The 21559-nt window shown below is 45.0% G+C and overlaps 1 protein-coding gene across 1 annotated transcript in view; it reads right to left on the reverse strand.

Annotated features, from left to right (window-relative positions):
- Positions 1–1056: 1056 nt before the first annotated feature.
- LOC119407802 (sprouty-related, EVH1 domain-containing protein 2) overlaps positions 1057–21559 on the reverse strand; it is a 112776-nt gene continuing 92273 nt past the window's right edge. Inside the window, exons 5-6 of the mRNA XM_037674631.1 lie at positions 19172–19327; positions 1057–4508 (exon numbers count right to left, since the gene is read on the reverse strand). Coding sequence (XP_037530559.1) covers positions 3726–4508; positions 19172–19327 — 939 coding nt within the window. The 3' untranslated portion in view covers positions 1057–3725. The remainder of the gene's footprint in view (positions 4509–19171; positions 19328–21559) is intronic.

The raw sequence follows: 21559 nt of genomic DNA on the forward strand, positions 1-21559 counted from the left end.
ACAACTAAAATCAACCAGCGACTTGCATGTTCTGTGTTCTCTCATTTTTATTAGAGGCAGAAGGTAAGACACACATTTTACTTCAGCTTCCTCACAGACCCGGACACTCCTCGGTTTCTACAAAGTTCTTCCTTTCCCTTCCCGAGAGCAAGAGTTACATCCATTGTACATGTTGGAAACAGTTACGGTATTTAAAAAAAGAGAAATAAAAAAAATGTACAACATACACTTGATATATATAAATTTTGCTCTTTTGTTTTTACAGAGGTAAAAATAGTTAAGTGTAAAAAAAAAGGGTCCAATTCAAAACAGAAAGATTTCTCTTATTTTCTTTTCAAATTTTAAATACACAAAGAGGATGTGTTCAGGCACTTGTAAATGGCTCCGACATGTGAGTTTGGTGTAAAAAACACAAGATGGAGAGAAAAGATTGAACGCCAACACGCAGAAACACGCTTTCCAATCTGATGGGCTCCGTCCCTGAAACATGGCATTGTTTAAGGTTCTGATTCTAACAGAACGGTGTTGGTATGTGCTAGAAGCTTTGGATGATTGGGGGAGATGTGGTATAAACACATGCACACTCACATGCAATCATACTGGTGACATAGAAGTGAGTAGAAAGGACAGGATGTATGAAATGGACGCACAGGGAGGAAAAGCATCATTTTGGATTTTCAGCTACAGTGAAGGACATTTTCTTGGCCAAACAATCAGATTTTCAGCCATTTTCTTTACTAAACATCTCATCTTTACAATGACAGAACTAACATCCTGCATCCTTTTGTCTTTAAACAGTATTATTTATATTCCCCGTCACCTTCCAGACTGTGATTGAACGGTCGCAAAGTCACTGAAACAACAGGTGGGAAAACTTTCTCATCCTCTCCTGAGTTTGAAAACCAAAACAACCACCATCGGCCCAAAAGTTTGAACAGATTCTTCCTTAATGCAGTCGAGCTTTTGTCCAACATCTGACTTGACTTCTTTGTGCTTCTGATGATGTACCAAATCTGGCACGGAGGGGGAAGAACTTGCTGTAGGGCTGAGATGAACAGCACACGCCGGTCACATGTGGTTTCAGCGAGTCGTCTGTTGCAGCAACACATTCAGGGCCTTAAAGGAAAGAGTTGGACTTGTCTCTCATTAATTACTTCACAAACAAAAGCAGCAAGCTTGGTTCTATTTAATGTTAAATAAAAACCTCTCCTTAGAAACGTTTTTCTAAAACCAGTAGATTCCTGAAAGTCACTGCCTTTGCCTTTTGAGGATTTAACAATTTAATTAACAACATGTGATTCTCAAGGGGTTGATGCCACTAATCCAAGAATGATGGTGTTAAGTAGATTCAAGTGAACAGTTGCCAATAATTTCCTACATCAAAATCTAAAGGGTTTGAGCAAGTCCAACCCTCGTTTTTTAACTTCCTGTGAATCTTAAAAAGTCAAACTTTGGCTGTAACACCTTCAAGATGACCTGTACGCTCATCTTTTATAAATAAAACTTACCTGAATGCAAAACTGACATTAAGTGTTCCAAATTAGGATGATCTTAAAAAAAGAAAAACTGAACGTCCACAATTATTCACATAATTTTGCGTTATGCTGTTCCATGTGTGACCTGTGAACACTTGGAGGACAATGTTTAAAAGGAGTTGATTGTACGTCGCAGACAAAACCACAGCCTAGAGCTTCCACAGTTAGAGGACATGTTAAAATGGTACTTTTTGTTACAAAAATAATTCAAATCAAGTTTAATCCAGCAGCATGGATTGCTTGGAACTGCAGTGATGCTCCTACGTTTCATTCTATCTTCAGAGAGAGAGAGAGAGGCAGGCGAAATTCAGAGCAAGACTTTACATTTTTAAGGCATATAAACACCAGTTTTATTCTGTGTCCGATTTCTTTTTTTCCAGTGCAGGATGTGAAAAGATTGACTACTGACTGAAGTGTTGCAAGAATGAGGGAATCAGAGCCTTAAAGTCTTACAGAGTAAAAGGACACAAAAGTAAAAAATGGGACTGGAATTTTAAGACCTAGTGCAGGGGTGCCCAGATGCTTTCAGCATGCAGCTCCTTTTAAAATGACCAAGTCAAAGTGATCTTTGATAAGGCCCTGTTTACACAAGAACAAGCTCTGGAAATGTTCCTGTTTTTTCAATATTTATTAGGGGTAATAAAAAATTAGCAGGCTTACACGAAAACACAGTAGTTTCCATGTCAGTCGGGTTGCCAGATAAGAAAATATGAATTATAGTACTGTGGCTTTTAAAATGATAGTACTTTGACCTAAACTGTCATATGTGCTGAGTAAAAATATTCTAAGATGAGGTGTGTGCTGTGTTTGTTGAACATGTGTACAGAAAAGAAGGGGGTAAATAAGGCATTTTAAATTTATTTGGCAACCCTGATGCTCAGCTGCATTCACTGTGCATGCAGTATCGGCATGACAGTTACGTCCAAACTGGTGAATACACCAACATCTCTGGATTTTATTAGTTTTGCTCCTACATGCTGAAAAAGGATGAGCAGCACAAAAACACTGCTAGCTGCCATTTATTAAAACTGATGTTAGAGCAGAAAAACTTTGGACTGCAGCTGCCTGGAGTGCACATGCGCGACTTCGCATAAGGAGCATTTCACACCTCTGTGGGGGATTCTCTGTAATGAGGGCTGTTGTCGTGTAAGTGAACGGCCAAACCTCAGCAGAAAGGCTACGGTTCTAATCGTGTAAATGGGGCCTCAGACTGGCTGCCCTGTCTGTCAATCAAGCAACATATTTCATAGTGAGGATGGATGATAGGCTGACATCTATTTTTAATGTCTTTGCGATTGACCGGTAGATTGCGCTCGACGTATTGGGCACCCCTGACCTAGTAGGTTCCTAAGGTGATTTCTAGGCACTGTTTGTGAGCAAGGAGATGGAGATGCTTGATTACTGTATCATGACTAGAGGCAACATCTAATTCAGTGACTGAATTTCAACCTAGCACCCTTCTTTTTTTTAACTGGTTGATCAATTCAGCAAGAATATAAATAGGATAAAATATGAATCTTTGGATATTTGAAGAGGAGTACTGTGTTTTGGGTGACCCTAAAAACAATGTTGATACTGGAGAACTATGAAGTCTATAAACATAAGTTCTACTACAAGTTGTAGTACAGACAACAAAAAGGCCACAACACACACACGCGCACACACATACGTGCACAAAGAGGTGTAGTGTCTGATTTCTGTTGTAGCTGGAGCTTAAATGATCAGGCCTGATATTGGAATAGAAAATAAGCTGAATGGCCACACGGACATGAAAGAGGAAATAAAATACGACAAAGAAACAATTCAAGTTCTTTGACGTAGAGTCAATGTACAAATACAACAATATAAAGTACCTGCATATGTGATACATGACATATAGGCTGACTATAAAAAAGGCCCCCCTGAAAAAAACGGCTCTCTCATTAGAAGTGGAGCATGAAATGGCCACGTGGAGAGCTGAGAGAACTGCCTGCCATGAGGGGGAGCTTATCTTCCCAGGCTGTTTAGAAAATGCACCAACAGTTTTTTCGTCTCTTATTTGGCTTATTTCAGTGTCTGGAATTTGTAGGGAAACCCAATAAATCCAAGGTAAGAGACCACAGTGAGTGTCTCCTCATCCTTCCCTTTCCCTGTGTTTGCATTGGGTTTAGGTTTTTTGTAGTTTCTGCTGAGAATTCCAAGAATGGCTTCTCAGCTCAGGGCCTTGTGTCGGCCTCCGCAGCAGCCGCATGCAAGCCCTGCCCGGTGGCACGCATGGAGAGGTGGGTAGAGGCAAAGGCAGGGCGCCACCACAGACAAGCCAAGCAGAGCTAACCAACGAGTGCCGAGACGGCTTCCGCTGCCGCCCTCACCCCTGTCGCAGGAGCACGGGTCTGAGTAGTCCCCTTCCGGGTCAGACATGCAGTGGTAGAGCATGGTATCTGCCAACCACATGCAGCTGACCCGATGGATGCACACCCGCACAGGGTCCAGAGCATCCTGGCACCGGCCTCTCCGGTTCTCGAAGAGGTAAAAGGCTTCACCGCAGTGCTCGCACTGAGCACGCTCCATCCCTTTGTCTCTTCGCCCCTTCCTGTCATTGGATGACAAAGAGCCCAAGAAAAAGGAGCGAGGCTGGGCAGAGACCACCGAGGAGATGCCTGAATGATAGGAGCCACCATGGCCCTTATTAGTTAAAGGTCCGAGAGAAGGGTCAGAGTCTGATGGCGACAGGGCTGGTGCCAGTGGGTAGGTGTAGTCGTGCTTCTGCGCCTCCGTCTTATCCAAGTGGACGTAGGACTCAGAGTTGTCTGGGTGGATGAATTTGTCACACACAGTTGCGTGCCGGTAGTCCTCGTACCCTGTGAGCCAGTGGCGGTCCGACTGGCGCCCAAGGTGGCGTTCTGTGTTCCGCTCCCAGCTGCGCTCCCGGGGATTTATACGAACAATTTCCTCATCCTCAAAGGTGACGCGGCGGGGAATCCGAGAAAATGGCTGAACAAAGGAAAAAAAACAAAAACATTAACAAACTGTTCACATGGAAGTCACATTTTACAGGCAGTAAATGAAAAACTTTAAATCCACCAAGAGTCACATGTTGACGTGTCCCTGGGCAAGACACTGAACCCCTCATAGCCTCTGATGTGTGTCCCGTCAGTGTATGAATGTGATCTAAAGCACTGATTAGTCTCATTAGAATGATTTGTTAAAGTAGTTTTGTAGAGATCTAGTAGAGTGCGGTATGAATGGGTAAATGAGGACACAGATTGTAGTGTAAAGCACTTTTGAGTATCTTGAAACAAGATAGAAAGGTGCTGTATAAGTACAGTCCATTTAAATCATAACTATGGCTGGGAATTATAATATCACAGTATATAATATGTGTCTGTGTACGTAAGTGCCCTGTGGTGGACTTGTGACCTGTCCAGGGTGTACCCCCCTCCTCTTTTACAGTGATGGCTGAATATGGGCACCAGTGAACCCCCACGACCCGAAAAGGAAGAAGCAGGAAAAGATAATGGATGGAGGGATGGATGATATGTCATGGCTGAAAATATTTACTGGTATGTTATAATATTTCAAATCTGCAATAAAACATGGCCAGATCATGTTCACACTAAACAAAATACCCGTGCAACTCTGAAAAGGTATATGCAGCACTGCTCTCTCTCTTCAGTAGCTTTAAGTTGTTGTTAAGAATTGGTTTGAGGCATCACAACTTGGATTGTTTGATCTGAGTGAGGTACTGTGTTGCTGTTTTATCCTTTTTCTGCTGTTTAGAACAGTCTTTTTTCTTCGAGCCCCTGAATTAAATTAGATTACACTTCCCCCCTCCCCCTTCTCTAGAATGGCAATGGATAAATTCTTGAATTAATTTGGATCACTGGTACATTGCATCCCCTCCTCTCCCCCTCCTCTGCAATGGCGATGGGCAAATTCTTCAGCAGCTTGTTGTTGCCGATGATCATATGGTAGTACGGGCTTATTCTTCCATGTCTTGTCCCACCTGCTGCTGTCCAGCTTTGCATCAGCTGCACCAACATCTCAACCACTCTCTGCACTGACATCATGTGCAGCCGGACCGCTGTGCCAATCCATCTGGGCTACACAAACAAGGTCGAAGCCAGGCTCAAGGTGAGCCAATCCTAGTGGCTTGTGAGCATCCAATGCCCTGCCGTTCTGTGCTCCTTGTGCCACCTGATGCGCATGATTCTGGAGCAGTCCATCAATTCTGGACATTCTGGCTGGTCAAACCATGTTGGTGCATCTGAACTTGGTCGTCCATGCCAACTTCTCTGCTACTGGGTTCTAAATAACCACATCTTCATGAACACATCTCATCATAACATGTTTATGATGACTAAGAACTACAATATAAACTCCAACAATTATACTACTGCCACAAAGAACTCTCAGAAATGTCTGATTGTAATACTTTTATTGCTGGCTGGTATTCAACCCAATCCTGGTCCACTCACCTCATGTAGTACTCCATCAGATCTTAAAAACATGTCAGGTTTACACATTGTGCATATTAATGCTCGTAGCCTCCTTCCTCCCTGGGCTGCCACCCCTCCCTGGGCTGCCACCTTACCGTGGTGGAGGGGTTTGAGTGTCCCAATGATCCTAGGAGCTATGCTGTCAGGGGCTTTATGCCCCTAGTAGGGTCACCCATGGCAGACAGGTCCTAGGTGAGGGACCAGACAAAGTGCAGCCCAAAGACCCCAATGATGAGAAACACAAATGGACCTAGTGTTCCCTTGCCCAGACGTGAGTCACTGGGGCCCCACTCTGGAGCCAGGTCTGGAGGTGGGGCACGCGGGCGAGTGCCTGGTGGCCGGGCTTTTACCCATGGAGCTCGGCCGGGCACAGCCCGAAGAGGAGACGTGGGTCCCCCTTCCCATGGGCTCACCACCTGTGGGAGGGGCCAAAGGGGTCGGGTGCAATGTGGGATGGTTGGTGGCCGAGGGCGGGGACCCTGGCGGTCTGATCCTCGGCTACCGAAGCTGGCTATTGGGACGTGGAATGTCACCTCACTGGTGGGGAAGGAGCCTGAGCTGGTGTGTGAGGCTGAGAGGTTCCGGCTAGAAATAGTCGGACTCACCTCTACGCATGACTCGGGCTCTGGAACCAGTTTCCTTGAGAGGGGCTGGACACTCTTCCACTCTGGAGTTGCCCCTGGTGAGAGGCGCCGAGCAGGCGTGGGCGTACTTATTGCCCCCCAACTTGGTGCCTGTGTATTGGGGTTCACCCCGGTGAATGAGAGGGTGGCCTCCCTCCGCCTACGTGTGGGGGGACGGGTTCTGACTGTCGTTTGTGCCTATGCACCAAACGGCAGTTCAGATTATCCACCCTTTCTGGAGTCCTTGAAGGGGGTACTGGAAAGTGCACCTTCTGGGGACTCCCTTGTTCTGCTGGGGGACTTCAATGCTCATGTGGGCAATGACAGTGAGACCTGGAGGGGTGTGGTTGGGAGGAACGGACCCCCTGATCTGAACCAGAGTGGTGTTCTGTTGTTGGACTTCTGTGCTCGTCATGGATTGTCAATAACGAACACCTTGTTCAAGCATAAGGGTGTCCATATGTGCTCTTGGCACCAGGACACCCTAGGCCGCAGTTCGATGATCAACTTTGTCATCGTCTCATCTGATCTGCGGCCACATGTCTTGGACACTCGGGTGAAGAGAGGGGCGGAGCTGTCAACTGATCACTACCTGATGTTGAGTTGGCTCCGATGGTGGGGGAGGATGCCGGTCAGACCTGGCAGACCCAAACGTATTGTGAGGGTTTGCTAAGAACGTCTGGCAGAGTCTCCTGCGAGACGGAGTTTCAACTCCCACCTCCGGGAGAACTTTGAACATGTTCCGAGGGAGGTGGAGGACATTGAATCTGAGTGGACCATGTTTCGTGCCTCTATTGTCGAGGCGGCTTACCAGAGCTGCAGCCGCAAGGTTGTCGGTGCCTGTCGCGGCGGCAACCCTCGAACCCGATGGTGGACACCGTCGATGAGGGATGCCGTCAGGCTGAAGAAGGAGTCCTATCGGGCCTTTTTGGCTTGTGGGACCCCTGAAGCAGCTGATGAGTACCGGCAGTCCAAGCGACATGCGACTCGGGTGGTTGCTGAGGCAAAAACTCGGGCATGGGAGGAGTTTGGAGAGGCCATGGAGAACGACTTCCGCACGACTTCGAGACGATTCTGGTCCACCATCCGGCGTCTCAGGGGGGGAAAGCGGTATGCCACCAACACTGTTTATAGTGGGAGTGGTGTGCTGCTGACCTCAACTCGGGATGTTGTGGGTCGGTGGGCGGAATACTTTGAAGACCTCCTCAATCCCACCGGCACGTCTTCCACTGAGGAAGCGGAGCCTGGAAACTCTGGGTCGGGCCCTCCAATCTCTGGTGCTGAGGTCACCGAGGTGGTTAAAAAGCTCCTTGGTGGCAGGGCCCCAGGGGTGGATGAGATCTGCCCAGAGTTCCTTAAGGCTCCGGATGTTGTAGAGTTGTGTTGGCTTACGCGACTCTGCAATATTGCGTGGACATCGGGGGAAGTTCCCCTGGATTGGCAGACCGGGGTGGTGGTCCCCTTATTCAAAAAGTGTGTTCCAACTACAGGGGAATCACGCTCTTAAGCCTCCCTGGTAAGGTCTATTCGGGGGTTCTGGAGAGGAGGGTCCGTCGGATAGTCGAACCTCGGATTCAGGAGGAACAGTGCGGTTTTCGTCCTGGCCGTGGAACACTGGACCAGCTCTACACTCTCAGCAGGGTCCTGGAGGGTGCGTGGGAGTTTGCCCAACCAGTCTACATGTGCTTTGTGGACTTGGAGAAGGCGTTCGACCGCGTCCCTCGGGGGGCCCTGTGGGGGGTACTCTGAGAGTATGGGGTACCGGGCCCTTTGATACGGGCTGTTAGGTCCCTGTATGACCGGTGTCAGAGCCTGGTCCGCATCGCCGGCAGTAAGTCGGGCTTGTTCCCGGTGAGTGTTGGACTCCACCAAGGTTGCCCTTTGTCACCGATTCTGTTCATAACTTTTATGGACAGAATTTCTAGGCGCAGCCAAGGTGTTGAGGGGATCCGTTTTGGTGGCCTTAGGATTGCGTCTCTGCTTTTTGCAGATGATGTGGTCTTATTGGCTTCATCAGATCGTGATCTACAGCTTTCGCTGGAGCGGTTCGCAGCCGAATGCGATGCGGCCGGGATGAAGATCAGTTCCTCCAAATCCGAGGCCATGGTCTTGAGCCGGAAAAGGATAAGAGTGCCCTCTCCGGGTCAGGGAGGAGGTCCTGCCCCAAGTGGAGGAGCTCAAGTATCTTGGGGTCTTGTTCACGAATGAGGGAAAAACGGAGCGTGAGATCGATAGGCGGATAGGTGCAGCGTCTGCAGTGAAGCGGGCGCTGTACAGATCTGTCGTGGTGAAGAGAGAGCTGAGTCAAAAGGCGAAGCTCTCAATTTACCGATCGATATCTACGTTCCCACCCTCATCTATGGTCACGAGCTTTGGGTTGTGACCGAAAGAATGAGATCTTGGATACAAGCGGCTGAAATGAGTTTTCTCCGCAGGGTGTCTGGGCTCTCCCTTAGAGACAGGGTGAGAAGCTCGATCATCCGGGAGGGACTCGGAGTAGAGCCGCTGCTTCTCCACGTCGAGAGGAGCCAGTTGAGGTGGCTTGGGCATCTGTTTAGGATGCCTTCTGGACGCCTCCCTGGTGAGGTGTTCCGGACACGTCCCACCGGAAGGAGGCCCAGAGGAAGACCCAGGACACGCTGGAGGGACTATGTTTCTTGGCTGGCCTGGGAACGCCTCGGGATTCCCCCGGAAGAGCTGGCCCAAGTGGCTGGGGAGAGGGAAGTCTGGGCCGCCCTACTTAGGCTGCTACCCCCGCGACCCGACCCTGGATAAGCGGAAGAAAATGGATGGATGGCCTCCTTCCTAAAATAGATATGATGAGGATTTGGGCTTCTTCTACTGGTGCTGATATTATTGTTATTTCTGAGCCTTGGTTAAATAAATTGATTCCGGACAAACATGTTTCAATTAAAGGTTTCAATATTTATCGTTCAGATCATCCCAGAAAAGGAGGAGGTGTAGCAATATACATTAGATCTAGCTTGGTAACACAACAGGTATTTACAAAATCAGCCCCTAAACAATTTGAACGTTTCTGTGTCAGGCTGTGGCTGCCTGCCTGGGAGGAGTCGACGAGGTACAGGACAGCCCCCAGAAACCATCTTAGCCCCAGCAAACTGGTTGGTCCACTTAAGAAGTTTACTGCTTGTTGGGGAAACAATTTACTGGAACTCCTGACTGATGAAACCCTCCGGATAGAGGGCAAAACGTCTCTATAAAAAAGAAACTGTCCAAATGACCTGACTGAGAATTATTTGATTTGGTACCTGGATGATTGAGCATGAACTTTGTTGACTCTCCATCACATTTTGCAGCACACTGAAACCTGCAGTTTATCGGATCTTAAGACAGCCGAACTACTTCCACACCGCCAAATTAAATGGACTGTACTTATATAGTGCCTTTCTATCTTATTTCAAGCTACTCAAAGCTCTTTCAACTACAATCTGTGCCTCATTTACCCATTCATACAGCACTCTACTAGATCTCTACAAAGCTAATTGAACAAATCATTCTAACGAGACTAATCAGAGCTTTATCACATTCATACACTGAGGGGACACACACCAGAGGCTATGAGGGGTTCAGTGTCTTGCCCAGGGACACTTCAGCATGTGACAGCTGGTGGATTCAAACTCCCAACTCTCGTATTGGAGGACGACTGCTCTAACCACTCAGCCACAGCCGCCCCCGAAATTAGTCTTCCCTCTCTTGATATTTATGTCATCTGCTTTCCCATTGCTTGTGAAAGCTTGTTCAGTCACATTCTGACAGTCATGAGCACTCATTTTGAAGCGAAAATATAATGCGTGTTGGAGATTAACCTAGTCTGCTACCGCTCACGCCTTCTGGACTCGAGCTCTACATAACATCTATATCACCACGCACTTGCGTAGTTGTGTCACACCTTTTTCTGTTTGGATTGAAAATGAATCGGCCGCTTCAACCCGAACAGAAAAAGAACTGCGTCAGTGAAACGCTGTAATCATATCAAAAATGTGCTTAAAACTCATATCACCATTGTTGAACAAAAGTATATCATGACATATATTGATATCGAATTATTGTCCAGCCCTACTTGCAACAGGGACTGAAATTATCCTTCTTGATTTCTTTACAGGGTTTCAAACATTTGATAATGTCAATAGAAAAATCTAAGCAAATATGTTCTTGTTTTTAGTATTTCACCCTGTTTTACAGCACCTTGATTTACTGTTTTGTTGTCTGTACTTTATATATTCTATCTGGAACAGGTCCCTGTGGCTCAATGAGGCTAGCCTGTATAAATAAAGGTTGAATGAATGAATGAAAAGTTGTCATTTATGTGTTTAAGCCAGAATCTCACTTGACTGTGACTGATGGGAGACTAGTGGGCAATTTAAAACTGTGAGAAAGCCCAAATTTTAGTTGCAGTCTGACTAAATTCTGTATTTGCAGCCAACAAACGGTGCAACTGTGCTTTGCACCAATGATTTTTGCCAAATATTCACAATTTATTTTACCAGAGTACACTTCAGACATGAAAACAGGCTGATTTGGACCAGTTTGGTTTTCCATCCATCCATCCATTATCTTTACCCACTTATTCCATTTTGGGTCACGGGGGTCGCTGATGCCCATGTCCAGCAATCACTGTGCGAGGGGCGGGGTACACCCTGGATGGGTCGTAAGTCCATCACAAGGACAGTTTTTTTTTTTTTAACAGTTATCGTCTATTCTTGGCATTGTGCTACTTGACACGGACGCTGATTGGCTGTCAGCTCTGTTTCTTGGCTGTTACAATATAAGACGTCTGTCTACCTGCGCTCTTTTTCAATGGGACATTAATCGTGTTATTTTTTTTAAAGTTCTGTGTGTTCAAAAGTTTCTGGTGGCGAATCGAAATGCCAGAAATGTTTTTTAACTGAAATGCTTAGTAACCCGGGCGCTGATTGGCTCAGTAACCATCAGCTCTGTTTAACCTGGCTGCTGATTGGCTGTTATACTAGCAGACGGTCGCTAACACATATAGCAGGGGGTTTGTTTACCTTTTTCAACTAGATGGCTTCCAAAGGTTCTGTGTGTTCAAAAGTTTCTGGTGGCAAACTGAAACACCAGTGGAAGCTGCTGATGATTAAAGAGAACGTGGAACTTTGGGACAAACTTAAAGATGGCCGTACCTACGTGGATGTTGCCGGCTGCCTTTACTTTTTCATTCATTCAACCTTTAATTAGACAGGTTAATCCCATTGAGCCTTGAGGACTCATTTACAAGAGAGACCTGATTTCAACAAAGAATGATTGATGACAACAGTAGACAGTTATAAAAAGGCATACAGATTTTTTTTTAATACAAATAAGATGGCCAAAAAAAAGTAACAAAAACAGCTAGATTATAAGGCGAATGTAGAAAACTAAAAACAGGAACATGTCTGCATTGGTTCTTGCCAGGAGTCCAACAGATTCTTAAAGCCACTTAAGAAAGGTCAAGGTCGAGAGCTTCAGGTCTTTTTGTAAGATATTCCAAGAAACAAGAGCGGAGTAGGAGAAGGCCCTTTTGCCTAGTTCAGTCCGTACTTAGGGAACACTGCATGTAATAATGTCCTGAGAGCGCACACTGTAGCTGCACTCACGCAGAGACATGAAGGAGGAGATGTATGAAGGCAACAGACCAAAAAGTGATTTAAAGATGAAAATGTACCAGTGAGAGAGTCCGCGTGAAGTTAATGATGTCCAGTTAACCAGTGAATACAGGGTGCAGTGGTGGGTACGATAATCACAGCCAGTTATGAATCTTAGTGCACCATGATAGACAGCATCCAACATCTGCAGGGTTCTTGTAGGAGCGTTCATGTAAATAATGTCACTGTAATCAATGGAGGGAAGAAAAGTCACAGATACAAGGTGTTTCCTAGCATTCAGAGTTAGACAGGATCTGTTTCTGAAAAAGAAACCCAGTTTAACTTTCAGTTTCTTTACTAGGTTTTCCACATGGAGCTTAAAAGAGAGATACAAGTCGACAAAGATACCCAAATATTTATAGGAATCAACAAACTCAATAGGGACACTATTTGAGGATAAAATCAGAGAAAGAACTGCTCGGACCGACTTCCTATTTGAAAAAGCATCCCTTTGGTTTTATCGGCATTTAGGACAAGTTTGAGACAGAACAAATCACACTGGATGATGTCAAATGCAGATTGCCAATGCTGGAAAGTCTTATCAACTGTTTTAGCTCGACAAACAACTGTGTCATCAGCATAGAAATGTAAGGTTGCATCAAGGATTCTCTGACCTACATTATGTATGTAGATTGTAAAGAGGGTGGGTCCTAAGACTGAACCTTGTGGTACACCATTGTTGACTGTTAAATAACTGGAGGAAGTACCATTATGTTGAACACATTGCCTCCTAGATGAAAGATAAGTTAGAGAACCAACCAATGGTGTGATCTGAGAAACCAATTTCTGAGAGCTTATGACACAAGACGTTATCATCCACAGTGTCAAAAGCTTTAGACAGGTCTAAGAAAAGTGCAGCACATTAATCCTTAGCATCCAGTGCTTCAACAACGTCATTAAGAACCTTCAGTGAAGCAGTGGTTGTGTTGTTTCCTGAAACCAGATTGATGAGGAGGTAAGATGTTAAATGAGTCCAGGTAATTTTTGATTTGAGAGTTTATCAGTTTTTCTAGAACCTTGGCTAAAATGCAGAGTTTAGAGATTGGCCGATAGTTGTTCAGTGAGGTGGGGTCACCTCCCTTCAGCAAAGGAAGAACAAAGGCTGTTTTCCAAATGTCTGGGATGGAGTTTTGGCTTATGGAGAGATTGAAAACGTGGGTCACAGGGACTGTGATGATATGAGCAGCCAGCCTTCAGAAATAAGGTGGAAGTTCAGCTGGTCCTGCAAATTTTTTAGGATCAAGATCTTTTAACAGTTTATTTACCTCACTAACTGAGAATGAAGAAAAAGAGAAGGTGTGATTAACTGAGGCTTGACTTGTAGGAGGGATTTGATTTGTAGAAGTTTGGTTTTTAGGGAAAGTGGCCGATTTTCCATTAGTAACTGTGTCAAATAAAGAAAAAGGAAGCAACAAAATGTTTGTTGAAACAGTTCAGGATCTCGTGCTTATTTGATACAGGAACAGAGTTAATGAGAAGTTGTGATGGGAGGTCAGATGATTGGGAGCTGCTTGAGAGAGATTTGATTGGGGGTGTAATGGTACATGTCGGTGTACCGAACCATTTCGGTACGGCACAATCGGTTCGGTCCACGTGCGTACCGTTTCGGTTGTTTTTTCACTCATTAAATTTTATTAACAAGAGATTATGCGCCGCGGAACTAATATTTCTAAGCGTGTTTCAGCTTAGCATGTCGTTGCAGTCTCGTGTTTGTGAACATTATGGCTTTCTTGTTAAAAGACAAGTGCAAATCCAAAGCTGTGTGTCGACGTTGTTTCATGGAGATTTGATCTGCAGCAGCAACACATCTAACTTGCTAACGCGCTTGAAACAACATCATCCGAATGTGAATGTCTCTTCTACAGAATAGCGGCTTGGTGCAAACACCGATAACAGCAGCATTTAAACAACCTTTATCAGGTAATTCAGATCGGTCCAAAGCAATAACACAAGCTGTAGGAGTTTTTTAAGCTCTGGATTTATGTCTGAATGTTGTTGATGTGCGGCTTTAAAGTTATTGAGCTACGACATCACGCCAACACTTGAGCCAAAAAGTTGGCCTGAGGGGGGCTCCAGCTCCCCTGCGAAGATGGATGGCTGCTCCCATGAGAAACATAAACTGGATCCAGAACCAACAGGCAGAAACAGATAATTCGCAGCAAATAGCAGAGTGAGTTACCAGAAAGCGAGTTGTCAAAAAAATCCTCCTGAAATGAAAAGCATGGTCCTAGCTCATTTCAGGTCAGCAGGGGACAACAAAGTGATCTGGAATAAAAAACCTTCAGCTGACCAGCTTTGAACCGGTGGCCCCGCATGGATCCAATTTCTCAGGTGAGTTAGATGGAAGACCAGCAGAACTCCAATGCAAAACTCTGGGCTTCCCTTGAGCAGCTACTCCTCGGCACTTCACAGCATGAGAGATTTCCTCCAGTCGAACAAAGATGAGAACTGACCGGAGAAGCTGGAGCCGTCCATGGCTCGGTTCTGGTTCTGCTCCGGTTCTGTCAGGCTTCTCCATGGCCAAAAGCAAATCCCACAAGGGTGGACGATCTTTCAATGAAAGATAAAGGGCTGTCCGCTGAGACTGAGACTGGCTCTGTTCGGGGCGAATTCCCCCACAGCTTGACTCGGTCCGGTTCTGGTCCTGTTCGGGAACATGGGGACACTACACCCACGACCAACTGCAAACACTCAACGAGGAGCCAGTCCAACAGAATGTCGTCAAAATACCACACAGCAATCCTGATTGGAACCAAGCAGAACCACAAAGTTCCGGATGAAAAAGTACGGTTGGAGACCAGAGAGAAAAAAACCCACCGGACCTTCGTAAAACGACTTCCTGCTCAAGGGGCCACCTGGCTACACTCAAAATGACCGGTGAGGAGGGAACGGCCAATACTGGACCAAAATAATTTTTTGGACGGTTGCGTCTGGCTCTCTTGAGTCACTGAACACCGAGTTCGGTTGGAGGAAGGACCAACTTTAGTCCGACTCGAAAAACAAGTCAGTTTGATGTTAAGACTGCAGAGAAGCTGGGGGAGCTGCAATCCATCAGCTTACTGGATGTGTGTGTGATATCTTATACCACTCCAATCCATGGCATAAATTTCTGTTTTAATCTCTTTCTCAGACTTGGACTCTCTGACTATATCTCCCATCTTTCTGGCCCCTGCTTACATCCCCCAGCTGAGACGCTACAAACTAACACAAAGAAAAGTCAGGGGATGGGTGAGAATCAGTGACTCTATACTGAAGGACTGTTTTACATGTACAGACTGGAAGGTCTTCAGATAATCTGTTGTAAAGGAGGGGGAGCTAGACCTACAGGAATACACATCCTCGGTCCTGGGATACATCAGCAAGTGTGTTGAATATGTCAACACCACAAGGACTGTGAAGAGCTACCCGAACCAGAAACCCCGGCTGAATACAGAGGTCCGCACCCTGCTGGAAGCCAGGGACACTGCCTTTATGTCTGGCAACTCACAAGAGCTAAGAATGACAAGGAAAGAGATTGTTGCTGGTATTAAAAGGGTCAAAGCCACAAATGCACAGAGGATCCAGGGTCAATTCACCTCCCAAGACCCACTGAGCATGTGGAGGGGCATTAAGTGTATAACAGATTATAAAGGCAGGGGTGCACAATGCCCTAGGGACTTATCACTGCCTTATGCCCTCAACAAGTTCTATGCACGCTTTGAAGACCCAAACAGACCACCCAGCACCAGACTCACCTCACCACCAGAAGACGAGTTTCTCAGCGTGACCTCAGCTGAAGTAAGGAGTACCTTCAGAAGGATTAATCCTCACAAAGCAACTGGTCCAGACAACATCCTGGGGAAGGTGCTGACTGGGCCGATCAGCTCTGTGAAGTGCTGGCCGACATCTTTAACTCCTCCCTCGCCCTGGCAACAGTTCCCACCTTCCTGAAGACAGCCACCATCATCCTAGTCCCAAAGAGCTCTACAGTAACTGGCCTGAATGACTAGCATCCAGTAAGCCTCACCCCAATAGTCGCTAAATGCTTCGAAAGACTGGTCATGACCCACATCAAAACATGAAAACAACCATCTACATCAGCGAGGACCCTCACCAGTACGCATACCACAAGAATCGATCAACAGAGGACACCATCTCCTCTGTGGTCCACACTGCTCTCACCCACATGGAGATGAAGGACTCCTACATCCTATGCTCTATGTGGACTTCACATCTCCTTCAACATCATGATTCCCTAGACCCTGATGGACAAACTCCTCACATTAGGACTAAGCCCCTCCATTTGCAACTGGGTCCTGGACTACTTAACAAACAGACCACAGTTTGCAACAATCCACTATTTCTCCTCCACCATAACCCTCAGAACTGGCTCTCCCCAAGGATGTGTGTTGAGCCCCCTCCTGTTCACTCTGCTCATGTATGGCTGTACACCTACCCATCCAGGCTGTAATATTGTAAAGTTTGTAGATGATACAGTGGTTGTTGGATGCATCACAAACAACAATGAGTCCAGCTACAGGCAGGAAGTGGAACACCTGGAGAGCTGGTGCAGGAAGAACAACATTCACATCAATGTAAAGAAGACCAAGGGGATGGTTGTGGACTTCAGACGGAACAAACACACCTACCCCCCAAACATAGGAGGATCTGCGGTGGAAGTGGTCTCCAGCTACAAGTACTTGGGTGTGCAGCAGAATAACAAACCTCAGCTGGGGCAACAACACTACCAGACTGATCAAGAAGGCACATCAGAAACTCTACTTCCTTAGGCGGCTGAGGCGAGCTGGTCTGGGAAGCTGAGTCCTCACTTCTTTCTACAGGTGTGCAGTGGAGAGCATCCTGTGCTGAAGCATCAATGTGTGGCATGGAGGCTGCAAAGCTGCTGCAGAAGGAAAAGATTTGCACAGTTTTGAAGGCTGCACAGAAGACTGTCGGAGTCAGCCTCCCCACCAACACAGACATCTACACCTCCAGATGCAGGAAAAGCACCACCTACATCATGAAGGACCCCACTCACCCAGCACACACACTTTGCCCTGCTCCCCTCAGGCAGGAAGTTGAGGAGCATTAAGTGTATAACCACTAGACTGAGGAACAGCTTCTACCCTGAAGCTGTCAAGACTCATGAATCCCTAATCAGGATTATCACTGTGAAAAAAAAAAATCACCGTGTAGGGAGAGAGATATAAACAAAAAAGGTTAAATCGTGTCATCTGGACCAGTTTATGACTTTTGGTCTGGGCACCCTTTAACAGGTATTTACACCAACGTAACCTGGACCGACCTCACCTCAAACACACATAAATACATGAGTTCTTCTAGTGAACTTAAGTCCTCTCTCTTGAAGAAAGACCAAGAATCCGGTGATTTAAATACACAGTTCTATTACGTTTATTTTTAGTTTGAATTATGACAAAGAAGATTATGGCAAATATGGAATATGAATGAACAACAACAACCAATAGTATTATTTTAGAAAGCAAATGACGTAAATCTGGAGACTTTGAGAAGGAGTTCTAATTCAATTTTGACCAAGGTTCTTAGCTCTCAACGTTAAAATTTAAGTAAGTTTATCTCAGATTTGTGAATTTATTATCTAAACAAACTCAGTTGGCACTGTGTCTCTCATCAGTAGGACAACGTCCATTACTCATTACCACAGCAGACGCATGAAGGAAGCCGGTGGACCGCTGTCCCAAGAAGGATGTCATTTCTCAGGGATGCAGTCCTTTCAGCGCATACCTTTCGCTCCAGGGTGTTTGAGGTTTTAGGACTTTTGGGTTGGCTCAGAGCCAACTCTCTACCAAGACAACTTCTTCATCATGGCTGCTGTTCAGACAGTCTCTTTTCAGCTGCCGCTTGACGACCTGCTGTTCAGCTGCTCTTCCAAAGCCAACTTTCCTCCTCGGCTGTCATCGCTCAACTCCTTTAGTGTCCCGTTGTCCTGACACCACAGAAGACTTTCCCACTTAACTTTTAACCAGTCAGAGGGCTTCTCACAGTGGGTATATCCCAACTGTATAATTAATGTAATTATAATCTCCCTTCTCAGAGTTCCAGAGAAGATAACACACTGACCCTTTGTTAGAAAGGGTGATACTTTGTTTTACATTTCTTTCAGCACAATGCATGTCTTGATCTTAGCGAAATACTGTAAAAACATTGGTGTGTCTTTGAGTCTTTGTTCAACTGAGGTTACTTCCTCCATTACCATAGGAACTTCAGTTTCTGTTGATAAGGCCAAGTGAAGCTCTTTGATCAAGATCTTCTTTGGTAGGCAAAAAGGCTGGTGAGTCAGAATAGAAGGTTACTTAACACAGAAGGGGGTCCAGAATCATACAACATCTCAGGGTGGTCCAAGCTGTAGATTTTAACACACACAGAGAAAGGATAAAGAAACTACCTGTGTCATAACAGGAAGGGAGGGGTAGTAGAGACGTGGTGCCTCTGAGGACATTTGTCTTTGTGGACGATGGATGGATGCTACAACTGTAATGCCACTTGATTGTCGATATGTGCTGCTGACTATCCATGATGCTGATCTTATGCTGCTGATTTATTTATTGCTGCTGTGTTCATTCGTACTCACCTGCTCACAAAAACTCATGTTCAAGCTGCTGTTGTTCAGCGTATTGTTTTTGTACTACTAGTGCTTAGTGTATTCTTAGTTTAGCATATTTCTTAGTTCATATCTTAGATCTTATTATTGTTTTTCTTTTACATTTTATACTTTTGTTGGATGTAACTGGGACCCTGTGTACACAGTTTTGTTCCACCACATGTACCACATATGATGCGAATGGCAATAAAGAAACCTTGACCTTTCTGGTTTTGCGTCATGGTGCAAGCAGATGGGCTTATTTTTGTCTCACCTGGTCAAAGTAGTAGTCAGAGAGCTGGAGGGAGTTGTGTGTGTCGTGATGATGTCCTGGCAAGCACTTGTGTCTCTGCGGAAGGGGCGAGGACTCGAGCGGCTGCAGAGAACCGTCCAACTTCTGAGAGGAGTTGGAGGAGCTGTCTGTGGCATTCTGAGTGGACAAACAAACACAGGATGCAAGCTGAAGAGCTCATCCTTTAAAAAAAAAAAATTCAATATGACAAACAAACAGCTGGCACGAGAGTTCACCATGACTGGACAAACAAAAACAGGAAAGGTCAACGCTGTGCTGATTGAAAAACCATGAAGCATGCGAGATGTTTTTAGAGCTTGTAAAGTAAACTTTCAGTAACAACATTAATACCATGAAGCATCAGCCACACACCTTAAAGCCAACGAGCTGCATGTGAGTGGAAATAAACATGATATTTAATAAAACTACTAGGAATTATCTTTAGAACACCCTAACTCAGTGGTTCCCAACCTGGGGGGCCCGGTCCCCATTGGGGTAGAGAGCACAGGAGGGGTCACATAATTTGTCTGCTCAGAGGTTAGAGGTTGTAAAAATATCCATTTATTGTCTGTGTCACAACTTTAGAAAATATGCTTTTATTTTTAATTATAATGTTTGAATTTTTACCAAATCCCGATTAACACTGAAGAACCTTCATTTTGGTTATGTTTTAAGAGGTTTCTTTATTGTATTATGTTCAAAACTACAATCTGTACTGTCACTTTAAGTTTTAAGAGAGCACTTTATTAGGACATGCTGCTCTCAGCTGGTGCTGCCTGAGTGAGAAGAGGCTTTGATGTGGTTTTACTAATCATAGCACAAAGAAAACTAAATTAAAATGTATAATATAAAATTGTGTTAATCTACTTTTTGAGGAGGAGGCAGGTCCGACTGTCCGGTTATTAAAAAAAGTTGAATTAAGCTCAGATGGACAACCCAACACCGGCTGCGCACGTCCGCTGAACCACCAGTTAGAAATGGACTTGCGACCTGTCCAGGGTGTCCCCTGCCTCTCGCACAGTGATGGCTGGACATGGGCACCAGTGACTCCTGACCCGAAAAGGAAGAAGCGAGTGAGGATGGATGGATGGACGGATTTATTTATTTATTTATTTGCTAATCGCCGGCCGCGCACGTCTCCTTGGCTGTGAAGATGAACTTTGTGACCTTCAAGTTGATTCTGTATCCAAAAAATATTTCCAAGAAAATGGATACAAAAAGTTTTGGACTGCCAAAGGATAAATCCTTGCACCTAGACTGGCCAAACACACTGATGAGGGTTATTCTTCCATTCAGCACTACTTACCTGTCTGAGGCAGCCTTCAGCGCTCTTATGCCAATAAAAACAAAAGCTGCAACAGACTTGATGTCCATTAGACTTTAGGTTGGCTGTGACAAACACCACCTGACATCAAACCCTGGTCAGAAACATGCAAGCCCAGGGTGGCCATTAGTTCAAGAATGAACAGACTGACAGACTCAGACACAGTGTACTGGTCATTTGAAGTTATTGCTGGGTTTCTGTTTTAATAATATGCACAGTGTATAAACACACACTCATACATTTTAGATATAGATACATAGATGTATCTTTTGTTTGTACACAAACTTTGCTGTTTTAATTTTATTTTCCAGCCTGCTGTGCCATCTGTAATTATTATTTTTTTGTCATTAAAGTTGTTTTAGGGTGGCAGGAATAAACTTTGGTCTTGGTCTTACTAGGGCTAGCCATTACCTCATTATTCAAATCAGAATTAAATATTTTTCCAAACCGAGATGTCTCAAAAAGCTATCTATCACAGGTAAGACATATATTAAATTTACAAACAAATCCAATTCAAGTCAATATAACTTTCAAGTAAAAAGCTTTCTGCCCTTTGAACTCTTTTTTTCTGTTGTGTTATACATACTTATGTGTGTGTGTATATGTATGTATATCTATATGTGTATGTATGTCCATTCGGACCAGAACCTCCCGCCATAAGAACAGTTTCTTCCCCTCTGCTGTTGGACTCCTGAACACTCATAATGCTACCTCATAATGTCTGCTTTGGTCACATTACATCTGTATTATAACTGAATACTCCATCTGTACTGTTTTCTAAGCTTTTTTATTGTTTTCTATTGTATGGGTGTACATATGGTTATGTTATGGTTTTAATTTTACTTTATTTGTGGGTGTACACAGGCTTATGTCTTATGTAATGTTCTCATTTTTACTTAATTTTTACTTTATTTTACTTTACTACTATTCGCACCTTATGTCGAAGCAAATTCCTAGTTTGTGAACCTCGTTCATTGACATGGCGATAATAAACTGATTCTGATGTGTAGATACATATATGTATGTATGCATGTATGTATGTATAT

The sequence above is a fragment of the Nematolebias whitei genome, chromosome 1 (assembly GCF_014905685.2).
Source record: "Nematolebias whitei isolate Nwh7 chromosome 1, NemWhi1, whole genome shotgun sequence".
NCBI classification, from domain to species: domain Eukaryota; kingdom Metazoa; phylum Chordata; class Actinopteri; order Cyprinodontiformes; family Rivulidae; genus Nematolebias; species Nematolebias whitei.